At 32.2% G+C, this 26188-nt stretch overlaps 1 protein-coding gene across 1 annotated transcript in view; it reads left to right on the forward strand.

Annotated features, from left to right (window-relative positions):
- Positions 1 to 3440: 3440 nt before the first annotated feature.
- LOC129005965 (calbindin-32-like) overlaps positions 3441 to 26188 on the forward strand; it is a 30891-nt gene continuing 8143 nt past the window's right edge. The window contains exons 1-7 of the mRNA XM_054435042.1: positions 3441 to 3582; positions 5130 to 5215; positions 11438 to 11527; positions 12095 to 12181; positions 13793 to 13849; positions 14212 to 14295; positions 17815 to 17870. Of these exons, the coding sequence (XP_054291017.1) occupies positions 3441 to 3582; positions 5130 to 5215; positions 11438 to 11527; positions 12095 to 12181; positions 13793 to 13849; positions 14212 to 14295; positions 17815 to 17870 (602 nt within the window). The remainder of the gene's footprint in view (positions 3583 to 5129; positions 5216 to 11437; positions 11528 to 12094; positions 12182 to 13792; positions 13850 to 14211; positions 14296 to 17814; positions 17871 to 26188) is intronic.

The raw sequence follows: 26188 nt of genomic DNA on the forward strand, positions 1-26188 counted from the left end.
GGAGAAATATTGCGTCAAACATAAAATTAATCATTTTTTTCATAAAGTGCACTCATTAATTACAAGAACGCATTTAGTGAATGTTGTGTGCAAAAGGTATCTGTATAATTAAGGATACCCCAAGTAAACTTGTAAAATCTAATACTCTAGTATAGTACAGCCCAAACTAGTTGTAGTGCTTTGAATGTAACGTAAAAGTAGTGATATTTATAAATACACACGTTAGTTGTGATTACGAAGACACTGATCATTTGTAATTTAGATTATTTCTACCGAACGAATTTTCAAATACAAGGTAGGCCTGATATATTTTTTATTGGAAACATACAAATATCATGGATAAGCTGCACCTTAAGAATCTTAAATACAGGTTATGTCTGATGCATGTTCTTGATGCATATACTGCACACGTAAATTATTTTACAAACAATTTATTTAATGGGACATATATTTATTCGACAAACTTAATTGACAAACCTATCTAGGTTTTTGCAGCACACCCTAACTGCAGTCTTGGATTACTTAGATTTTTGTCAAACTTAAATAGAAAGTATAACATTTTAAAATAGCATTCCTTTTTATTATACTAATGAGGTAAGAGACTTAAGTCATCTGGATTTTTGGACGAGGCAGACCCTTTGCATGGACAGCCAGATTCCCTGATCTTATGCCTATCTTATTCCTTGTTTTGGCATTCGTTAATAGTGAAGTGTATACTGTACTACAGATGTATACAGTGAAGAGGACTTGAGAAAGCTTTATAATTGACCGTAGTTGTACAAAAGTTGAGAGGAACCCTTTCCAATAAGATTACAGCTGCACCAATAAAGAAAAGCTAAAGAACACACAGTCAGGTAGTTTTAACTACATATTATTCATATTACCAATTTTTTAAGTGCAGCTTTTCCATGTTTCTGTTTGTTTCCAATTAAACTAAATAATATCCTCTTGTATTTCAAAATTTGTTCTGTAAATAACTTAAATTAAAAAAATAATGTTTATTATTTATTCTTTTAATTACTTCTGACCTGTGAATTTATAAAATACTCTATACTAACCTGGTATTCAATAATTCAAAGCCCTTTGACTATGTACTGTGGTATTCAACATGTACTAAAATATTAGATTTTACAAGTTAACTTGAAAAACTCAAAAGTAAACTTTAAATTTACCTATTCTTTTGTGTAAATAAGTCTGTAGATAACTAATTATTGGGTTAACGTAAAAATGAAAAGGATCAATATTGTAGCTCTGTTAACGGCAAACAAAATGACAAAAAGATGTATGCGATCGGATTATTAATTACAGAGAAAATGGCAAATTTGTAATAATCGACACTTTGAACCTTTGAGGGGGGCTGGGGGGGGAAGCTCGGGGGGGATTTTCGGGGACTCTTGTAAAAATGTCCTTCTAGTATATATCTATCAATAGGGTAAAATTCAGCTTTACCCTAATTATTTCCCTTTCTAAACCTTTATTGACTGGGCTAAATCTCATCAAGGGTTCAGTGTAATACCTCAGTATTTATCACACTCATAACTCCTCACAGGAAAAGAGTGGGTGTGCCTTCGAGTGGTAAAACAAAAGCTAATTGTTGGATTTAATGTACATAAGAATAATACCCCCGCCGCAGCAAACCTGCATACTAAGCGAATTTCAACTTGTCTGATTACATTTTTACTACAATATTTCCATAAATAAGACATATTTATTCCCAATTTAAATAACGTTACATTTAACGAGTGCTTAGGTTTGCTGCTACGGGGAAGGTAAAAAGTGTTTTTGACCATACGTCAATAGCATAGGATGAAATAAATAAATTTGCCATATTTTATCAACATATATCCATAAACAAGTAAACTACAACAGTTTTAATTTTCTCCATGACATGGGAATTTTAAATTACACTTTTTTGTAAATTTTCTCCGTAACCGTTAGGCATACAACAGCGCTTCAATATACTAAATTATTTCCTTTTTTAAGCTCTACAAAATGGTTTAGAATGAAATTACAAGTTTTATTGTTTTTAGGGTCATAAATGGGAAAACCCCGTTTTTACCTTAAATATATATGAGTTTGAACTGATGGTGTTTTTTGTCCTCTGGGGACCTCAAAACGAATATAATATAATTTGCTCTTAGAATTTCAAATAAATATGTAGCCTATCAAAAACTACGCAATACGCTCCCTTTTAGATACAGGTAACAGCATAGGCAAAATAAGTAATCATTTTCGGTCGTAGTATTTAGTAGGTATAGTTTTGTAGACAATAATTTTACTTTCTGCACATTCAAACAACTGCCGATAGTGAAAATTACCTTGCTTGTATTTTAATTTAAAATAGAAAATCAGTGAAATAAATGAGATTAAACATTCCATGAACTACTGAGGTTCAGGAATCATTACCACAACAAATAAGTTTAAGTTCTATATTCAATATTTAAACGACAAGAAAGCTTTTTAAGACGATTCTGCTATTTCGTTAGCATTGTACGAACACAGTTAGTTACACCGGGAACTCCTTTATCAATCGCTCTACAAATAAAAATATAGAAGAAAAACATACTGCTCAACAAAAATGAATAAATCGAAACATACAATGAACCAAATGAATTTATTTTTCAAAATTACAAAATGAAAATGACTACAAATGCTGACATACATTTCCGTTAGATTTGTAACGGTTACAGTTTATCTATATTTATCAAAGGGTAGTTTTAGTACCTATAAATACATCATAATCAGATTCATTACCTCCATTAACTTGCATTAATTAGCTGTAAACTTGTGGTAGTGATTGCATGGAACAGAGGCTATCGTGGTTTTGTAACTGTACGTTGGACCGAAACAGCATGAAATATAATCATTCCGGTTCCATAAATGTAGGCCTATGACTATGTTGACCATTATCTAAACATAATTTTAATTACAGAGAATTAAGATATTCTCTTAATAGTTTTAAAGGAACTGATAATTATTGTTTTTGACTAAGTCGTATTTATTATACCCAACATAGGGCAGAAAACTATTTAACATAATAAGACGATTCAACCATTTGAATAGTCAAAAATATTTGGACATTAATAATAGAAACCAAAACCGGAATTCTTTTTTCATTTTCTCAGCGTTTATGCAGTTTTACTATTATTTTTGATTACATGTTAAGTAGCCTACAAGCCATTTTGTAGAAATTTGAAATATAGTTCCTAATTCCTGGTTCAATAATGTTATTTTAATTACTGTTGACCAATTGCTTTAAAGTAGCATTGTCTAATATGGGTGTGTATTTTGATGTAGCCTACATATTGATTAAATCAAACTTCTAGTTTCAAGTTTAATCCAGTATAAATACTAGTTTCACACTTTTTGCCAGGTTTCTAAACTTAACCACAAATAAACCCACCAATTTCTGTTGATTAAAAATTGTCTTATTTTCAGAAATGACGTCAGCAGCCGAAAAGAAGCTTAACCTGGAGCGGGCCACAAACTTCATGCGACAGTACAGAGACCCGCAGTCCCGTGAACTCAAGAAGTTGTCCGCCAACCAGTTCATGGAGGTCTGGAGTCATTACGACAAAGACGGTCAGTCCGAGTACTAGGAGAAATAGTAAATTATCGTAAGAAGGGTAGAAAGAACAACAACAAGGAGTCAAAGTTAGTGTACAAAACAATTTAAACAAATGGCTCGATTGTTAAACAAATTTAATGAGAGTAAATAAACCTAGCTAATAGTCAATGGTCATAAACGGTAGGTGAATGGTTGAAATTTAGAGGAAACTACAACATATTCGTAAATGAAACAAAACAAGTAGAGAAAATAAACATGATAAGATAACCCAGTAATAGATTTAGGTAAACTGTAATAAGTCTCGATTTTTTAAACTATTTTTTCTAGACAGATAATATTTTTTTGTAAATTATTTTAAATACGATAAGCAATTGCAGTAAAATAATTTTCAAACTTACTATAGCATGCAGCTTACAAAACTGAGTGATTCCATTGTTCGTAAGCACAATCTATGAGATGAAAAATGGACTCGGTAGAATTGAAGGTCAAACATTTAAAGAAATTCAAGCTCTAAAAGATACAAATGGGAGGTCGACACGTATGAATCTTCGTCTTAAACTAATACTTCTCAGTTTATTACAGTATCGTTAGAAAATATTATATTCACAATCTTCGTAATAATAAACGTTATAGAATCAAAACATAACAATCATGCACATAATGCAATTATTGGCTAAGCCGTTGGCATGTATAAATAAAATAAAATAAAATAAAATGCGTGAAAATGTGCATTGTTATGGACAGGTAGTGATATATTTTCATTATTGCAATATACAGATTGAGAGAGATTTTCATTTCAATTTTAAACAAACTCAAACAACCCTCTCGACAAGAGAGTGAAATAACTGACAGTAAAATAATTTCCAAAAGAAAGATAATCCAATATTGATTGATGGATTGGTTCTGAAAGCTTCGACAATCTGAAATAATTCCTTTCTAAACGTTTTCAATTAGTTAGGTTTTGGAAATCTTTCAAGCTAACGCAATTGTTTAGTTAAATCTCTAGAATTGAAGCGGCAAAAAACTCCGCAGAATCAAACATCAGAGGTTATGGAATATGTCTATTTTAACATAATGATACTAGACTAACGACTCCTTACCGTAATTAAGTTTGTACCGCAAATCGTTGTTGTATAAAATAATAACAATGCTTGGCTTAAAAGTTACTATAAATCAACCAAATGTTTAGTACTTTGTGGTTCGTTTTTTTTTAACCAAATGTTTTGTCTAATTAATCGATGTTAATGGGTCAACTTGTCTCCGTTGATGTTTTGGCCTGGATAGTTTATGTATCATACACCTGAATCCAATTAATTTCAAGCCATCAAACTTAAATATAGCTTTTCTGAGGATCGAACCAATAGTTAAGTGAGCTACGTAACCAAATACTCAACTAGGCTACAATACAGTAAGAGATTCTTGCTACTCAGTTTTAGGTTGATCTACATATAAATTAGAACTTGATCGATTCGTAACTTTAATGCTTTTAAGTTAATTTAAAGTAACTATACATAAGAAGTTCTTAAATTCCCTGACGTTCATTGTCCATTATCTGTTACAGGCAATGGGTATATAGAAGGGACGGAACTAGATGGGTTTTTGAGAGAATTTGTATCCAGTGCCAACGCAGAAAACGTCAGCCCTGAGGTAGGTTTGAGCTCTTGCAATATGCTTAGAAAAGTTACCCAAAAACATTTAAAAGGATTCGAAGAATCAAAACTTAACAATTTATGGTTTAGGTTTTTATTACAACTATTATTTTTTTCTAGCTTACATCACAGTTATCACACTAGATACAGACATAACTTTGGATACCGCACTCCACAACTAACCCATAGTTCGTTGGAAAATAACGTATTTTACATAGCTCACATCATTTACCGCAACTTGCCGCCCAACATAACTGATGCTGAATCAGGCAGTGTCGCTGTGTATAAAAGCAACGTCTGTGAGTGGCTGATGACTGCAGAGGCTATAATTCGCTCACCTTACATAAAAATTCACCTCTACCTCAAACACCACCATAATAGCTATCAACATACACTTTTATTCATATATAGAATACATATATTTTTATTGTTGTGCTTAAGGTTCTTTATTTGTTAAATAATATTCTAGTATACATGTATATTTTTAAGAGATCCTGATATGTATCCAAGAGCTTAGACGTACACATTGTTTATAAACTGTGCTCCTGTGTTTGATCTATGGACAATGGACAATACATGTTTCCTGCTGGTAAGAGCTCTTCCCTCGAGCACGGACTTGTATTCTTACCAATGATTATGTATTCATGTATATTTCAAGCTGAATAAAGTGATTTTTGATTTGATTTGATGTGATTAATAAAGTAATATATTGAGGTGGGCTAGTAATATAACACTAGATAACCTGTTGCTCGAAATCGAGCAAAACTGAAACTTGTATAAAAAAAATAAAGAAAAATATAAACAGCAAGACCTTAATCAAAGAGTCACTCTAAAATAATTTATATGACTGATTATAGAAATATACAAATATTATGATGTAAATATTAAGTAAAGAGTAAAAGTATTTATTTATATTTATATTTATTTGTTAATAAGAGTATTAAGTATTAAGAGTAAAAACTAAACTGTCTCGGCCAGTCTTTTCTTGCTTAAAAATATGTAAGCCACTACAATGTAAACATTTAACGTTCATTTGTCCGAGATTGGACTATCACAACGGTGGTACTACCACTATGTAGGTACCCATCAAATGTTCAATTGAGAGGTTGATGCAAGCGGTCATGTTCGCGTTCCCTCCAGCCACTCACAGTTCTTCGTCGTACTGGCGGCATTTGATTTTAAATTGAAATGAAATAAGAAAGTTAACCAAACAACAGAAAATACTTTAAAGGAATTGGAATTTTGATACACATTGTAAATTACATGATAATATGGTAATGTAACGGATAACTGCCCAGTGAATAATCACTTTGAAACATTCACTTCATCACATCGAACTGTAACTACATGATAATTAGTAAAATACGATGTAAGGTAAATCAATTTAACCATAGATAAAAAGAATTAAATATTTATTAAATATTTATTCTTAAACACTTTGTTGTCTAGTATTGATAAGAAACTCTTCATTATGAACCAGACTTAGTTAACAGATTGAAACAAAATATAAATTCCAGCTTTGCTCTGGAAGTTTTAAGTCCTGCAGTCTGTGGTTAACCTTAAAAACTATTTCAAACTACGTCCATATGTTATTTGTAAACAAAGGGAAATGAGTTTGATCAAATGTCAACAGATAGCGCCACCTTCCAAACTTTAGCCCTTAAGTGTACTTAAGTGGTGCCCTTTCTAAATATTCTGAGACGTATTTGCACATCTACGTGAAAATACCTTTAATTTGACACCTCAAACTTTAAAATCCATCAAGCCGTTATTGAGTTATGACTGTGAAAAGAAAACTGCTTGCGTATTAATATATAGATTAAACATTAATTTTTCGTAAGGTAACAACTCTTCATTACAAAAAAAAACAATAATAAAAATAAAAAATAAACGCATAGTGTCTATCAAATCAAATCATCTTTATTTCGCACAGAAAATCTGTATAATAGCGTTACAAAAATATAAAATAAATCTAAATTCTAAAGAACGCAAATGTAACAGAACAGTCTAAAATTGAAATTTTGTCACTTTACATTCTGTTCAACAGGTACTTTGCTGCAGCTAGAGTACGTTTTCAAATTATACTAACAAAAGTAATACTAAGTGTAAAGATTTGATTCCAATAAAAACATTTTTTATCATGTCATTAAAATATTAGTCTTGTTATTCAGTTATATTTCTTTGTTTTATTTGATTAAACTGTAATATTGCCATAAGCTTTCTCTAATCATCGCAAGTAAATGTTTTAAAGGGTTTTAGTATTTTATATTTAATGAATATAACCCAGGATACATGTTTGCAAATAATAATAATTTTTTTTGTCTGTAAAATAGTCTTTCTAGATCCACGATAGTAAATATACGAGATACTTATATATAAACAAGAAAATAATAATATATGTGTGTCTGTGTGTATATGTACATATACAAATATAACAAATATAATAAATATTATGTGTGTGTGTGTATATATGTATATATATTTTTTCTATTTGTGTCATTCCAAACCATATATTAGTTAGTCAATGTCCCACAATCGGTTGACCTCATTGTTAAGGCAGATAAAAAAAAATACCCCAGAAGTCTGGGAATTTCAGTTTATTTTGATTCAATCATGATTCTTTTATCATTTAAAACATGTTGTCAGATAAAGGGAAAACTCTGTTTTGTGCAGAAAGAATTTATCGTATCCGAAAGCCGCGGATAAGGCAACAAAAGCAGGCATTCCTACAGCCAATCCAGGCATGCCGAACGATACGCTAGCATTATCTATGGATAAGAAACCTTTTATTGAATGTCAGGAATTTTCCGATATAGATGAATTTAGAAATAGTTTTAATAGTTCAGATTCACTTTGTAACCAAAAATTCAGTTTTAGAGTATTACAGTTAAATATTCGGAGCTATAATAAAAACTTTGACGAGTTTTTAGTTTTATGGCAGGGTCCCCAGATAAAATTCCATTGTATAATTTTGACTGAAGCTTGGTTGAGGAACGACAGTGAGCTCACAGCCCTAGAAGGCTATACCCTGTTTAGAACATACAATAGCCTCAATCAATGTGATGGTCTGGTTGTGTACTTAGATGACACGTTATTAGCAACATGTAACCAGATTTGTATTGGTGGAGTCGCCACCAGCTTGTCCATAGTTTTTACCTGGGCCAATATTGATTGTGAATTAATATGCATCTACAGAAAGTCCCTCCTCGTCACTAGCTTCATTTTTCGACGGTCTTCAAACATTTCTTAGTACGACAAACAAAGTCACTTAAAATTATCGCCGGTGACATTAACTGTGAATTTCGTAATCCATGTTTAAATTCACAAGAGGAACCATACCTTGACTTGCTTTATGAATTCGGATTTATTCCACGTAAAGATAAAATCACGCGGCCAGTTAGTGATACATGTATCGACCATTATTTTATAAAACTGCCAAACAGGCTGAGTGTCAACACTTCTGTTTTACAAACTTACATTACAGATCATTTTATTGTTTCTCTTGAACTGAAAAGCTTTACAGGTATTAGTAACGGCAACGAGTTTACATACAAGAATACTAATTGGAAAAATATAACAGTAAACCTTGAAATCTCAAAATTGGCAACAAGTTTTAAATTCAAATGACTTAGATGCAGCAACTATACATTTTATTTTTATTTTGCAGAATATCATAGAACAAAACACGTCCCAACAAATATTGAGAGCTAAAACGGCTAAATTAAAATAATGGATTACGAATGGTCTTCTTACTTCTATCCGCAATCGGGATAAATTAAGTAAGAGAGTTAAGCAAAACCCATTCAAAACACAGCTCCGTGTTAGATATGTCAGATACCGTAACTCATTGAAATCCTAACTAAAACGTGCAAAAAATGATTATTATAGAAATAAATTAGATGAGTTCCAGGGAAATCCAAGAAAATTCTGGGAAATTATTAATGATGTAGCGGGGCGTTCTGCTGGCAAGTCTAAATTTCCGTTGGAAGTTTTCAGTGTGGACCGGGATACTGCCCCCACCAACGATATTAAACACATTTGTGATCATTTCAACGAATACTATGCCTCTGTTGGATCACAGGTAGCCGAAGCGCTGCAGCCCGCCGGCCCCTTGGAGGTCGATGACGCTGACCACGCCACAGATTCCCAGTTCTCACTAAGGCCTGTCACCGTTGAGGAGCTTTTAAAAGTGATAAAAAGTATTAGAGGAAACTCTGCACCGGGATGGGATGGCATTCCCTCAAAATTTATAAAAAATAATGTAGACTCTCTCATTTTACCAATATTATACATAATTAACCTTAGTATACGGGAAGGGAAGTTCCCAGAGGTGTTTAAAGTCGCAAAAGTCATACCTGTTTATAAGTCTGGCCAAAAAAACCTAACAATAAATTACAGAACAATTTCATTAATTTGCACAGTGTCTAAAATTCTTGAAAAATGTGTAAAACTCCAGCTATCGGATTACCTTGAACAAGAGAAAATTATATGTGACGCGCAGTACGGATTTAGACAGAACCGCAGTACATCACACTCATTATTTGATATAACCAAATTTATTTCTGAAGAAATAAATAATAAGAAACATTGTATTGATAACATTCCTAGATTTGGCTAAAGCATTTGATTCCATTAACAGACAATATCTAATTTCTAAATTGAGACTAGTCGGCATCGGTGGTCATTCATTAAACTGGTTTATCAGTTATTTAGAAAATCGTTTACAATATGTGTCCATCAATGGTGTTGATAGTGATAAAACTAGCATTGACTATGGAGTGGTCCAAGGTAGTACACTCGGGCCCCTCCTATTCTTGATATATATTAACAACCTTTCAAAAGTCAGAACTAAAGGGAAAGTTTTTTTGTTTGCTGACGACACGGCCATGGTATCGTCAGGACGCACGTGGGACGAGGCATATGAACACGCATCTACAGACATTTATAAAATAAACGCTGGTTAGACCAAAACACGTTAACCCTTAACATAAATAAAACAAAAAGTTTACCAATATTTTTTAAGAGTGAAAGTGACCCTAGCCCTAGGCAACTATTCCTTCATACCTGCGGCGACTTTCGGCCAGCGGCTTGTAATTGTGACGTCATAGAGCGGGTAGAGAAGTACACTTATCTAGGAATTATAATTGATCAAAAATTTAGTTGGGCTCACCACATTCATTATCTCAAACAACGACTTAGAAAGCTCATATATGCATTTTCTCAACTTGCTGGTGTTCTGACCACGGATTACTGTAGGACAGTTTACTATGCCTACGTGCAGTCTTTGCTTCAATATGGTATACTGGCGTGGGGTGGTGTCTCGGCCTCATGCTTGAGCCTCTGGCTGTTGCGCAGAGGTCATTAATCAAAACCGTCCTAAGCAAACCATCGAGATATCCAACAGAGGATCTGTACTCAGATTTTCGTGTTCATGATATACGACAGTTATTTGTTAAAACTCTTTTAGTCTTTATTAGGTCAAACAAAAACAACATTTTTACCAATTTGCAGCATAACTATCCCACAAGACATAGAATCAACTTTGGTTACCAATTTCCTAGATTAAATATAACCTCCCTAAAAAGAGTAACCCATGTTTTATCGCCCATATCTTATATCGCAATCTTCCGCCACAAATCCTAGAGTATGAGGAGAGCAGTGTCCCGGTGTACAAAAGAAAGGACTCACCATGGCTTGCCAGCATTGGCCGGACGGCTACGGAGGCGCTGATAAAATCCCCATATAATTGAGCTTATTAGAAAAAAAGTAAAATGTCAGTAAACTGCTGAGACCCTGGCATTGTAGATACATTTTTAGTTGTTAACTTTAATCTTTAGTTACTTTAGGAAATTCTTCTCTGAAATTACTTATTGTGTTATTTTGTCCTTATTCAATTTAGTACATGTTAACTTTTAAATTATGTTTTTATTTAATATTTACTTATTTTTAAGGAATAGTCACCCAGTATATTAATACATGTTTTACTTAGACGAATAAAATTATTGTATATCCAGAATGTAATAGATATTGTTATAGCAGATCTAGAACTCTTTTTCCGCACACGGGCTTATGCCTATGCGGAAAAATATATTTCTTTATAATTTGTATCTGTTTATTGTTTTGTTTAACTTTTGGAAATAAACGATTTGATTTGATTTGATTTGATATTAACTAAGTAAAATGAAATCCAAGCATATATGAAAATAATGCGTTGTTGTAGGCGGTGTCAGACGCCATGTTGGTGGAGCTGAAGCAGTGTTTCATGGAGGCATACGACGACAACCAAGACGGCAAAATAGACATAAGAGAGGTGAGTGATCGTGACAAGTATACGTGAAATAGACATTTTATGTAGCTTTTACAATTACTTTTACACTAAAAGGAAATAAGTTAGCTTATTTGATATGCAAAAGGAGCTACGTCCATTTTATAATTCACTTCCTACAAATTCAGTCGATTAACCTATTCGTCATACTGCAGCACAACGCATTTTGCTTTCAATGCATGTATTTCGGAGTTAATGAAAACATTTTTTTCTTTCTAGGTAGAATAATGTTAAGCTTAAGTCGAAGACGCTCTAAATTTATTTGGTTGTGTTTTCAACCACGGATTTTTCTTAAGAAAATAGCCTAGTTTTGTTCAATGATGCTATATCATTATACACATTTATTTATGTGCTAACTTAAAGGTACGATAATTTCAGTAATAAAAATTAGAATTTATTGGTGGGGAACATATTTTTATCATATCTTTCAGTTGAACTTGTTTTAGTAGAACAAAAATTGAACAGATATAAAAGTTGGCCGGGTGTCTCTTACACTGTTACAACGTCAAGTTGAATGCACGATGTTGTAATTTTCGTCACAACGTGTTACAGCTTGCCCAGCTGTTGCCGATGGAAGAGAACTTCCTATTGCTCTTCCGTTTCGATAACCCTCTCGAGTCCAGCGTTGAATTCATGAAGGTAAAAACATCGATTACGTTTATTTTAAACTAGCTGTAACCCGCGGGCTTTGCCCCGTTTAACTTCTTAATTTTCAAGATGATCTCGTTCGCATGGCTCAATCACGTCCTGGTTGAAGTTCGTTCGCTACGCTCACTCACCTTTAGGTTGGAGCTCGTTCGCTACGCTCACTCACCTTTAGGTTGGAGCTCGTTCGCTGCGCTCACTTTCCTTCAGGTTAGCTCGTTCGCTACGCTCACTTGCCTTCAGGTTAGCTCGTTCGCTACGCTCACTCGCCTCCAGGTTGAAGTTCGTTCGCTACGCTCACTCACCTTTTGGTTGCAAATTAGCTGTTGTCATAAATGTAAAAGAAATAATAGTGCTGCACCCTGTTGGTAATCCTTGTAACTTTAATGCTATTGAACATCATAGAACAGAACCAACTTGTTTAATTGAAACAGCTGTTAAGATTCATTAATTCCATTTCTCATAAGGTTAACATGGGAAACTCCAGAGCCACTGGGGCGGAGCCCGGAAGGATTTTTGGGATAAAAATATGCCTATATGTTAATCGGGAATATGAGCTATCATCATGCCAAATTTCAGCCCAATCCGACCAGTATTTTTCGCGTTTACTTTTCCCATACACACATACAGCAACCACCTCTTTTTTATAATAGTATAGATGAGCTTGCCTGATGGAGGCCAGAGTGCGGGATTTTAGCACTAGAGGCCTTGGTTTAAATCGTTCAAAAGGCTTTAAATCTATGACAGGTCTTTTAATTTGCCATATTGTTTTATTTGATAGGTACACAAAATCTATAATTTAAACTAGCTGTTACCCACGGGCTTCACCCAGTTGACTTCATAAGTGTATAGTCTGTGTATAGTCAGTGACATTAACACAACTATTGATTGGTTAAGCTGAAATAAACAAAACAGAATACAGTAATTCAAACAAATAATCACACCTGATTTTAATAAGGTAATAAATTAAAAGAATAACATACAAATAAGTACAGCTGAGGTATTTTTAACATTAGGTATATGGAAAGTTCCCTTTAAAATGGAATTACGACCTAAAGGGGCAATTTATGAAATAATGGATAGTTTTGCGCAAGGTTTCTCGTCATGACGAACATTTTAAGTATATGGTTTATAGGGGTGTGACTTGTAGTTTTCTCAAAAGTGTATGGGTACTTCGGGATTTATATATGGATACATTTCGCATTTAGTTTAAACAATTGTGTTAGTTGATTTATAAGCAAGTAAATGATATCATACACATACATACCTACATATCTGCCTTCTTAATTTACTGTACTTTTTATTCCTGAACTGGCTACATATTAAACACCGATAGGGATATATATTCTTTAAGGTAATAAATCATTAGCTAATGTTACAACGAAACAGTAATTATTAACCACAATGCTGGGCAACATCTTGAACTTTGAGTCATTGGACACATCGAACGTAGTCTGTTTAGTGTTTATGTAGCTAGTTCAAACAGAGTATCACTGTGCCGCAAGTTGTAAGTATTTAAGTTATTTCAAATAACTAACAAGCACACTTTACAAAACGTTTTGTGTAAATGTAGAGTTCACTAAATTATAGCTTTTTCATTTATAGATTTGGCGAGAATACGACACAGATGGGAGTGGATACATTGAAGCTGATGAACTAAAGGTAAGACATTTCTAAGAGAGGAATAATAATATAAAAACCGTAAACATGCGAGTGAGGTGTTATCTCAGTTAAAATAAAGAAAGGATTGGTTACAGTAACACGCAGTAAAATACTATCTGAATAATAATTAATTAATTAAATTTGATTAATTTTGTTATAAACAAAATGAAAAGAATATTCATAATGAAAATTTAACATATTTTTTTCTCAGCGATTGGGTTAAAGGTCTGTTGACAAATAGTATCTATAAATTGTAGTATGTGAATATGTTTTCCATTATTTTAGCCATCAATGTTCGTAGCTTAGACATGAAAAAGTCCCATCAATGCGCATTAAATGTTTGTTTGTTTCGGTGTTTACAGAACTTTCTACGAGATCTGTTGAAGGAAGCGAAGAAGATTAATGATGTGTCCGAGGATAAACTCATTGAGTACACTGACACCATGGTGAGAATTACAATTTTGTATTTGAGGATGAAGGCGTATTTGATCACTTTTGACAGTTTTTATTAATTTTTAGCGAATTTCTCTATAGGGAAGTAGTTATTACCGTAGGTGGCATGGTAAGACCTAGGCCCGGGACCGATTTACTTTTTCATTTTGATGTCCCCAGAGGCTAAAAACACTATTCGTTAAATTTGTTATATATGTATATATATATACGTCCGTGAACGCGATAACTTGAGTAATTTTTGTCCGATTTTGATGAAATTTGGTTTAAAGGTGTAACGCGGGATAAACTTGAATGAGTTCGCGAACCAGCATGATCGGGCCATGGGGACGGGGTTTTACGGGAGGTTTTATAAAGTAAAAAATGGCTTTTCTCATTTTTGACCCTCGAAATACAAAATTTCCCAATTTATCTCTAGACCTTTTTAAAGAGCTTAAAAAAACAAATAATTTAGTATATTAAAGTGTTTTTGTACGGTTTTTGGTAACGGAGAAAATTCAAAAAATTGTAAATTTAAAATTCCCATTTTATTCTTATGGAGAATATTGTAAAATGTTGTTGTTTGCTTGTTTATGGATATATTTTGATCAAACTTGACAAATTTATTTATTTTATAATAAGCTAGGAATATTTTACTAAAAAATACATTTTATTAGTTTCCTTGTAGCAGCAAACCTAGGTACTCAATCTTATGTTATAGATTTAATTAAAAATCAACTCAGACTAATGAAAATTCGCTTAGTATGCAGGTTTGCTGCGGCGGGGGTATTTTTTTAAAACTATAAGTTGTGTAACTTATAGTATAAGTTAGTTGGAATAGTTATGATGATTTGAAAAGATGCATTTGAAACATGTACATCTCTAATATGAACCCATCTATCATCTAAAATCATATAAAACCAATAATCTAAAACATTAACACGACATCTAACTACAGTTGTTACAGCTACAGATAAAATAAAATTACACATTACATTATATTATAAAAAAATAAAAAAAACTTCTATCTAATCATGGATTATAATCAATTTGCTAAAATTAAAAAATAGCACGTATATTTTTTATGACCTGATTTTTTATTATTTTATGATAACTGTTGTATTTGTCAGAGTGAATAATTTTTTAACTATCCTAGGTAAAAGATCTAAGACCGCTTTTAGAGAACTTGGCCTTATGCTAATTGTAAGGTAAAAAATGTCGCTTTATTATTCACTAGCAGAGTACCCGTCCTTCGTACGGGGGTTTTAGCCCAGCCAATCTAGGTAAAAAACCATGGAAACCCAGGAAATGCGAGATATAAAGCTGAATTTTGGCACATGTGTTCTTTATGATATCCTTGACTATATCCTAAAAGTCCCCTACCGTCCCATGTGTGCTTCTTCCGGTATAAAGAAAAAAGGGGGGAGGGTACGAATATTACTTAAACCACGCTCAAACGCGCAATGCTTGTGAACGGTAAGATATACAGATATACAAAAAAACTGATTTAGATGCAGTAAAATGCGTTCGTTAATAGAAGGTCATGTGATAAAGTGTGATACCTGTAACCATTAAGCATTAAAAACTAATTAATTATTTTTTTACATTTTTTAGCTAGAACTTATGTCATAATGCTGCAATTCTTGGGTTATTTCCTGATGTAAAAATGTAAAAGCTCTATAACATGTTAATAAAGTATACACATCTTAAAGACAATCGTCGGCTTAGTAGTGAAGCCGGATGCCGGCACGGTGAGGCAGAGGCTGTCATCGCTCACAGAATTCAACGTCAACGCGAACGGCGCGTAAGTCTCGCCCCCTCCCCCCCTTTATTTCGTTAAAACGGGGGAAGTACACAGGGGACAGGCGGGGACTTTTAGGGTGTGATTTTACATACCATAACAGACATCTGTGCAAAAAATTAGCTTTATATCTCGCATTTCCGGGTAAAAACCTATATTGACTGGGCTATTTTGGGTGTAAGTATAAAATGCCTATTGCAGTATACTTTTACTTAGTTCAAACTATAGCTGTTGTCATGATTGCAAACAAATTAATAGTGCTGCACCCTTTTGGTAAACCTTTTAAATTTTTAATGCTATTGATTTTTTTTAGAATAAACTTGTTTAGTTGAACCAGCTGACAACATTCATTCTTTAATTCCTTTTAAATATACTCATAAGAATAATCATCATCAAGACTAACATGGGAAACTATAGAGCCGCTGGGGCGGAGCCCGAAAGGATTTTTGAATATGGCTATATGTCAATCTGGAATGTGGGCTATCATCATGCCAAATTTCAGATTAATCTGACCATGCGTCAGATCAGGTTAATGCGTGATTGAACTTAAAAAAACACAAAAACTGTCACATTTATAATTTTACTAGCAGAGTACCCGTCCTTCGTACGGGGTTGGCATAAAATTCTTATTGCAGTTTTACTCAAGCTTTGCGTTTGTAATGGGAGAGGACAAAATAACAGTTTGATAAAATTTGCTTTTTTAAATTTACGGTATACTATAATGTTACACATCTACCATAGCCATAATATTTTACTACTTCACCTAAACAATAGAGAAAAATAAATTATCAAAGATTCACAAAATATCACACATTTTTCATGAAATTGAAAACATAAACATAACTGTAAACAATCCTACTTTGACAGTTCACATTGCGTATCACAGTTTTTTGGTGTTGCTTGGTTCAAATTAGCTGTTTTCATAAATGCAAAAAATATTAGTGCTGCACCCTGTTGGTGAATCTTATAACTTTTTTTTATGCTTTTGCATATCATAGAACCAACTTTTTTTAGTTGAAACAGCTGACTAAATTCTTTAATTCCCTTAAAATATAAATACTCATAAGGTTAACATGAGAAACTCTAGATCCACTGGGGCAGAGTCCGAAAGGGTTTTTGAGATAAGAATATGTCTATGTTAATCAGGAATGTGAGCTATCATCATACAAATTTTCAACCAAATCTGACCAGTAGGCCTAGTTGATAAAACACACAAACATTCACATTCATAATATTAGTAGCCTATGATATGATTAAATCAAAACTAAATTTTATTTGAACATTTCCAACGGATTTTCAGTTGAGATATCTTTGGGTAAAATAGCAATAGTAGTGTATTTCCATAAGATTAGAAAAAATATACAAACAAGGCTGTGAAATGTAACCCACGATTTACACAAAACATCAAATATTTTCTTGTGACCTGAGTTTTCACAGTTTTAAGTGTTTTTATTTAAAGTTTGTATACTTATTGTGTAACTAGTTAGTTTCAATATTGGCACGTTCAATTATTTATTTAAAGTTTACAGATTCTTTTTCAGGCTAACCTAAAATACAGCATGCACAATATCGAATAGCACTTGTTATAAACAATCACTATTTATTAGGAGTTAGTTATTGTATTTATCACCTTTAGCGAAAGCTTTTTGAACATTTTATGCAGATGAAAAAGTGCAACGCTATACATAACTTAGTACCATTTTGGAGATTTAAGCTCATTATGCGTATGTTGCAGCTTCAAGTATTTGATGCCAACAAAGATGGACGACTTAAACTTTCAGAAATGGCTAAGTAAGTAAACATTGTATTTGAAAAAGAACACAAAACACAAACATCCATTCAATTATAAGGAGTCTATTTCAGCATTTCCTAAACCTGAGAGTTAAAAAAGAATACAATTTTTAGATATTCTTTATTAATTGATAAAAATGAGCAAGTTTTAAAATAGTTTAGTTATATAGTCTTCAGTTATTCTTATTATTAATTATTGTCATTCTTTGAAATATTTACTGTTCACTGATTACATGTGAACATATTATTTGTTAGTTACTAGGCTATATTAAATATTAATCAATTCCATACAGTACTTACAACTATTAATTTTAAAATATTTCAGCTATGTGTTACCATTCAAAATAGATAATAAGTAAAATAATATATTGTTTACGATTTTGAAACCTTAAGCAAACTGTCTTGAGTATACGTTACGAAAACCACAACTCGATGTTATCGCTCTGCTTTGGACTCTTGACAGTAATATGTGTTAAAGTTGTTATTGTGTAGGCTGCTGCCTGTGAAGGAAAACTTCCTATGTCGGCAAGTGTTTAAGGTATGTTCTAGACTACAATACTGAACTGTTTTTTTTTGAACTTGAACAAAATAAAACCTTCCCTATCCAGCTGTCTTAGTAATAAATGCTTTCCAAGCATTATTTTTCACCGAACAGTAAAATAAAACATTGTAAAATGTAGTTTTTATTTCTGTGGTTTTATTTCAAATCAGTTTTCCACAACCAGCTACCGAAACCTTCTTCATAAATTTTGAAAACATCATTTATCGAGTGTTGCAGTTATTTAACAGCTGGCTTATAAACAAACGCCTTTCCCTGTATGAAAAAATCTTTGGTTTAAACTATGAAAATAGTATATTAACTGTCAACCATAATTAATTATCATGTAATGCTTTATTAAATAATCATTGTATTAACACATTACCACAGCAGTTAGGCTTTCAATACACACACACACACACACTTCGTTGTTTATTGTTTAAAGCAAATGAAACTGTTTTCCCCGTGACCATTGTTTGCTTGTTTGTTCTTGTCTGTCAGGACGGGATGGAAGTAAGTACACGAGTTGGAGTGTTCAAGTTTATGAGATGCCGAGTTGCTGTATATATCAGCCCTAAGTCCACCATCAATTCTCACATTTTTGTTTTCAAAAGGAAACAGTGGTAACCATTTGTTTCACGAAGGAAGTTTTACAAAAGCTAGTCAAATGTTTTGTCACATCAAATTATTGGCATTTTTAAAACCAACCATTGACATGTTTTGTATAATATATGATACAAAACAAGTCGTTATTATTAAATGGAACTACGTTGATTTTTGCTATTGGGGTATTTACTAAATTTATTTTATTGTTTGCATAAATTAATTTACGAAGTATTGTTCCAGATATGGAAATATAAAATTTAATGGGGTAGTAAAAATTGTAGTTTTTGACTATCCTATTTTAACGTCTTTGATATCATGAAAGTAGTTTATTTTCATGGAATTTTATTGTTTTAAAATTCGTTTTAACAAGCATAGGTTTGTCACGATTAAAAATAGGTAAGAAAAAACGCGGGAACTGTCAGTATTGCCAAGAGAAATTAGGATCAAAGTGAAAACGATAAAAGTAATATTACTATTAACATGAAATTTCGGAAAATATTTAATATTTTTACTGTTTATTGTGTATAAAGAATAAAAATGATTATACGTTATAATTAAGACCCCTTAGACATTAAATTTTATTTAATTAGTTGTGTAAATTAGAAAAATGTTTTTTTAGTATATATAGCGGTACATGTGTGAGTAGGTGAATGTGTTCACTGAAGAATTTAAATATCTCAATTTATATTACCGTTAAAACACAGTTATATTTTGAACTCAAGGCAGGGATATCTGCGTAGGATCATGGGAATTGAAGTGGACTTTGCCAAATTAGGCTTGGCTGAAATGCATGGCTCTTAATGCGCAAAACTTGTGCGTAATGTAACAGTTTTGAAGAAAACGACATAAACTTGATAAATTCAAATATAAATAAAATGTTATAACATTCATACCTCATTCCTTTACCTAACCTAATTTGCCCTCCCTATGATACATCGTCACTGTACAAATATGTAGCAAATTTACGTTTAACAAAACCTATTGTCATGTTACTATCACTTTAAGAGTAATAGTTTTTCCTAAGAAGAATGTTGTAGCAGTTAGTTCTCTTACTTTTCCAAATATTTTATTTTTACTACACATCACCTCTAGGTACAAAAATATATTAATTAAACAATATATCTTTGCTGAATAATATAGAATTCTCTGTCCCTAGAGGAACCAGATCCAAAACGTTATTCGCCAGAGGATTCCAAGCAAGAAATTACTCCTACCACCATGGGATGTCCAGGTTGCTGAGGTTGGGCGGAGAGGCTTCGACGCACATCGACTTCTTCGGGCTTTCTTCTTCCTCATTCAAGAGAAACGCCTCAAGATATTTACAAGAGAGAACATCTTAAAAGCATTTTCCTGCCTTCCTGTGGGAACAAGTGATGTGTAGTTCTTGTTTAAGTGGTGCCTTTAAAGGGCCACACCTTAGTTCTTTTTTGAGGCTGGTGTTACCTCAGTGAGGTGCAGTGCAATCTAGGTGGTGCCTTTAAAGGGCCACAAATGAAAGTTGGTGCTTTTTAGCATGGTGATGGTGTTTGACATAGTGTTCTTTCCATGTCATGCATGCACAAACACACACACTCCCACAAATTATACTCTTGTTAATACTTCTCTAATATCTTGCTGTCTCTTGTTATTATTTTCACAGCTTATAATATGTTATCTTTGTTGCCATAGTCTATTTTTGTTGGTCTTACTTTATCGTTGTTGTTATTACCTGTTGTAAAGTTACCGTCATTACTGCTTGTTACTTGTTACCATTATTACTAGGCATAGTCTACTTCTGTTGTTATTTGTTGTTATTTATTGTAGTTCTTAGGTCCCACTCATGTATTTATTGCCAGCTTCCTTATTTATTATTATTGCACGATTTTTGTAACCACTGTTATTAACTTATTATTTGCTACTTATGTATAGTTCAGTTCGACAAAATTGTATTTATGGAGAAACCGTTGGAATAAATAAATAAATAAATAAATAAATATACACGTTACAACGTTTTTCGTTCGGTTAAATTTCCAATACATTGAAACCTATTGAAATTGTTTACTATTTACATTCTATGACTGCATTGGTCGCTTTATACAGTGTGTAAATTAAGTATTGAAACAAATCTGTATTTTTAAAACCAAAATATATAGAAATATTCTGTTTGTAGCACTGATTCTTAACAAAGGTTCCGCAATTTTTTACAAAAAAAATTGTTTAACCCCTCAACAGGGTAGGGGGTGACTTATTTTTTTCAAATAGCAACCTCTATTGAGTGACCCTCATTTTGAAGGGCTTGTAAAAAGAAACACAATGACACGACTTTTGACAAACCCTTCAAAAAGAGGAGTCACTCAATAGGGGTTATTATTAAACTAGGTGTGCAATGCAATTGTTTGCTTGCAATATTGAGCTGAATCCAATACTTTAATTTCTACAGTCAATGCTACATCTGTTTCTCGTAAATGAAATATATACTTGCAGTATCCAAAGTCAATGTTTGGTTATCGTAAATGAATTGTATACTTGCAGGAACCAAAGTCTATGTTTCATCTGGTTCTCATAAATTAAATGTCTACTTGCAGTATCCAATTTCAATGATATACAGTATTTGGTTCGCATAAATAGAATGCCTATTTGCAGGATCTGAAGTCAATTGTATGGTACGTCTGGTTCACTTAAATGGAATGTCTATTTAAAGGTTCTAAAGTTAATGGTACGTCTGGTTCACATAAACGAATTGTTTATGCGGTATACAAAATCATGGCACATTTGATTAAAGTAAATTAAATTGTTTATTTGCAGTGTCCAAACTCAATGGTACATTTGGTAAAAGTAAATAAATTGTTTACTTGCAGTATCCAAACTCAATGGTTTATTTGGTTCTCGTAAATTGCCGTAATTGTCCACTTGCAGCATCCTATTATAAGTCAATGGTTCATTTGATTTACATAAATGGAGTGCATATTTTCAGTATCCAAACTTAATAGTATCTTTGGTTCACATTAATAGAAATCATATTTGCAGTAGGTAAGTCTGCAAATATGATTTTCATTGCACCCCTTTGAATAGGTATTCAAAGTCTGCATTAATTAGTCTAGTTCACGTGTCTAAATGGAAAGTCTACTAGCAGTACCCAAACTCAATGGTAGGCCTATATTTGATTCACATAAATGGAATGGCTATTTGGAGTATTTAAAGTCAATGATGCAGCAGTCTAATTCAGGTGACCCTAATTATTGGTTACTCATTTTGTAGTAAATTATGCTCCATGCTATTAATCGGATTGTTCTTTCCTTTTTCTCTGTACGGTATTTGTAATGTGCTATTTTAGATGATTCGTTGACTAACATATGATACGATTCTTGTTTACCTTTTGTTGTTTGTAATCTTGCAAATAATGGCATGGCAACCAATTAACCCATAAGGCCCATGTTAAATCTCTACATTTTAAATTCGCGTAGGGAAAAGCCCTGTGGTCCGATTTGTACAATTTCAGATTTATACCTTCCCATGGTTAGTTAATATGATTGTGCTAAATTTTGTGCATATCACTTCAGCCGTTTAGGAGGAGTATTTGTAAAACAAAAGCAGGAGTGTAGTTTAAGAGCTTCGCTCAAAAATAAATCAACCCCACCCCTTACCATGTTAAAGGGGTTAAAAAATATTGTTGATGTAAAAAATTTCCAACCTATGTTAACAATCAGTTCCACAAACAGAATATATCTATCTACAGATTTGTTTCCATATGTTTGTGAAATTGGTGCTTTTTCACATACATTAAATCAAATTTTGGAATACCGGTACCTGCCATTTTGGCTAGGGACCCACCTCGGGTTTGTGTCATTGTGTTTCTTTTGACAAATCCTTCAACATGAGGTGTCCCTCAATAGGGATTGCTATTTGAAACAAATAAGTCACCCCTACACCCTGTTAGGGGGGTTAAAATATTTTTGATGTAAAGAATTACGGAACGTTTGTTAACAATCAACGCCACAAACAGAATATTTCTATCTATTTCGGTTTAAAAATTACGAATTTGTTTCAAGACTTAATTTACACACTGTATAATATGAGTAAGTAAGATTTACACCCAATTATTTTGTTAACTGTCTCAATCAACTTCTAAAAGTCATAGAATGAAATTGTCTTTAAAGTTTAGACGGTTTTATTATAATGATATTAGTTGAGTTATAAATTATCGTGATATGTAATAGTGTTTAACTCTATTATCATTGTGTTGATAATATGTAGTGGCCAAGTTACACGATATAGGAAAATATAGGCTAAATTCTATTAATGTACATTTTGATTTTTTTGTGTGTAGATTTGTCTTTGGCTTTACACAAAACCCACGTATATACTACACACACTATCCAACTGTAAATATGTAGTTTAACGCACCAACTAGTAAAATACTTGGATCTAAAGTATGATTGTCATTCAAACATTAAAATATCACAAAACACTATATACATACTGTATATAGTGTTTTGTGATATTTTCATGTTTGAATGACAATCGTTCACTTACTGATTTAGTTTATCTATTACTAGTACTTGACTTCCTTCAATTTTCTTGTTTCCTCTTCTCTTCAAAACTGTGTTGTAGATTAGGCAATTTATGTTCAGTCGTATTTGTAGTGTTATGGGTTCTTTGTAGTTTTTTAGAGAATGTGTTGAGAAAATAATTGAGTGGTATGTTTTGAGTAACTTAATATTTAATACCTGTGTTACATTTTTTTTGTGTAACAACTTTTTGTAAATAGAAATTTATGTAAATAAAGTTTCATCTTTTATTCTTGGTTTAATTTTACTTTCATAGCAGTTTTATTATATAATTATGGATTTAAAATTGATTCTTTATTTATACTACATATTTCTAGTAAATATTTTGTAGTTTTGTTTGTTTACTATTTGTTGTACAGTTCTTAAACCCTGACCTCTCCAATAAATAATAAGTTTAAACAATTATTTAAATATTCATCAGATACATTTATGCATCAAGTCATCAAGACATATCCATTTTGTGCATTATGGGCTTATTATCTACATCTGTACGTAGATTAAATAAATATTCTTACAAATATAGTATTAAATGTAGTTTTTGTAGACTGAGGGTTTTAAGTTCTTGTATTTGTTTGAGTAGTCGTTTTAGGTTGAATAGTCTGTCTATTTATGTGTTATATGACAGAATTTATGTTTTTCAGTGCGTACTTTTAGTAATCTAATTTTATTTACGCCCTAATGCTATTTAAATAGGAAGATATGCACCAATATAGGTACGCATTCCTCAGCAACCTATTAACCATTTAAAGTTAAATTTTTACTACATGATCTCTATGCCATAGGGTAACATTTTTAAGGATGGTATTGCGATTACTACGGCTTGCTAGTTAAAACTTAAATATATTCTTGTTTCTTATTTTTTATTTTGATAAATAAAATATGTAATTTTTTTACCTGATTTATTTTTTTTGTTACCTTGGTAATGACTTAAACAAAATCATTTAAACTAAAAGAGGTATCAAGCACTACTCACCATGATGTGAAGAAGATGTGTGTGAAGTTTCATATTGCTATCTCTTATAGTTTATAAGTTATGCGTACCTAACTTTTAAAAAACACTATTTTCGGTAAAACGCACTTGAAGGTGTTTTACGAATATAACTTGTTATCTAGGGTGTAGAGGGCGAAGAAAAGTACATATTTGGAATAAACAAAGAAGGGTTCGAGCCACAATAACGTTTAGCGAGGTCGTAACCGATCCTTTGTCAAAAGCAATATATTGTTGACGACGCTACTGGGATCAGGCTAACTTTTTTCATACTTATACAGCAATACTCCCTGTAGATGTAGAGGTGGTGAGTTTATAAATATGTTCAGAGAGTTCTGTTATTACGATGATGTGCATGGCAATTACTGTAGATTTATAATAATTAATTGAATATTTATAATCTTTGGAAGTTTATTAGTTGAACTTATCAATATGGTATATTTATTTATTTATTCTCTTTGTGTAATATGTGATTGTAAACAATTTTTTTTTTTTTTTACTACCGATACACGAGTGAAAAGGTTTTTTAAGTAAATCAGGATGCCGTTGTTAATCAGTTTAAGATGTATAAAGAAAAGTTAAGAGGATGATTATTTAGGCATCTATATGATTTTTTCTTAATAGTTTAAAACGAAATACCATTCCAAAAATGATTTAACGAATAATAAAAAAAAACTAATGATATAATCGTATGAATTTGATTTCACTTTGAAAACAACAAGATTAAAAAGAACTAGTGGCTTGTAGGGACATAAGTCCCTAAAAAGCTCAAATGTAAAACAAATTATTGTAATATTTAAACAAACTCAGAATAAAATTATCTATGTGTCAGAATTGATACAGTGTTACAATAATACATGTACTCACATTAGTACCCTGGCCCACTTATTATTTCTAATTGTATAGCTCTACTCTTTTTTTAAAGGCGCAACTCGTTTCTGATCAACATAAAATAGAAACTACTCTTTGTGTAAGCTTATCTGGTGGCATTTCTCCTAAAGCTGTGATTGATTTTACACCATCTATCAAAATAGGCCTATTTAAACATTCAGTGGGTTCATAGTTTGGCCATAGTAAAGTATTTCTTTGATAATCCGTCCTTATTTTTAAGTACTTAATTGTTAATCTATATATTATTTTTCATTCAATGGATGTATTTTTTGTTTGAAAATATTTTAACGTTTTCATATTTATTTAGCCTACAGTTAAAAAAGCTAATCATCGACTGACTACTAACTCTTTTGCCACTGGTTAGGGTTCCATTATCATGTTAACGAAACCAATCACGAAAAAATCTTTCATCAGCATTGATATAGGTAGCCTACATATTTTTGGTTAGTGAAACGTTAAGAAACGTAAACTACCTCATTTCAGACTAACATTTCAGTTTCTTATCTTATTAGGCCGAGCACCGTTTCTATGTTAGTATGGATAACGATATAGATAACAATATTGATAACGATGCTAATGAATTTACTGTTGATTGCAACTTAGTTAACGATTATGATGATATAAAGGACATTTGCAACGTATCAAGTAATTATTTAAATTTCAATGTAATGCATCAAAACATCCGAAGTTATTCGAAAAATATTGACCAACTGGTAGTAGTGTTAAATAGTATTCCTGTAAAAGTTCA

The sequence above is a fragment of the Macrosteles quadrilineatus genome, unplaced genomic scaffold, assembly GCF_028750875.1.
Source record: "Macrosteles quadrilineatus isolate MER2022 unplaced genomic scaffold, UCM_ALF_1.0 Scaffold_48__1_contigs__length_938360, whole genome shotgun sequence".
Taxonomy (NCBI): Eukaryota; Metazoa; Arthropoda; class Insecta; order Hemiptera; family Cicadellidae; genus Macrosteles; species Macrosteles quadrilineatus.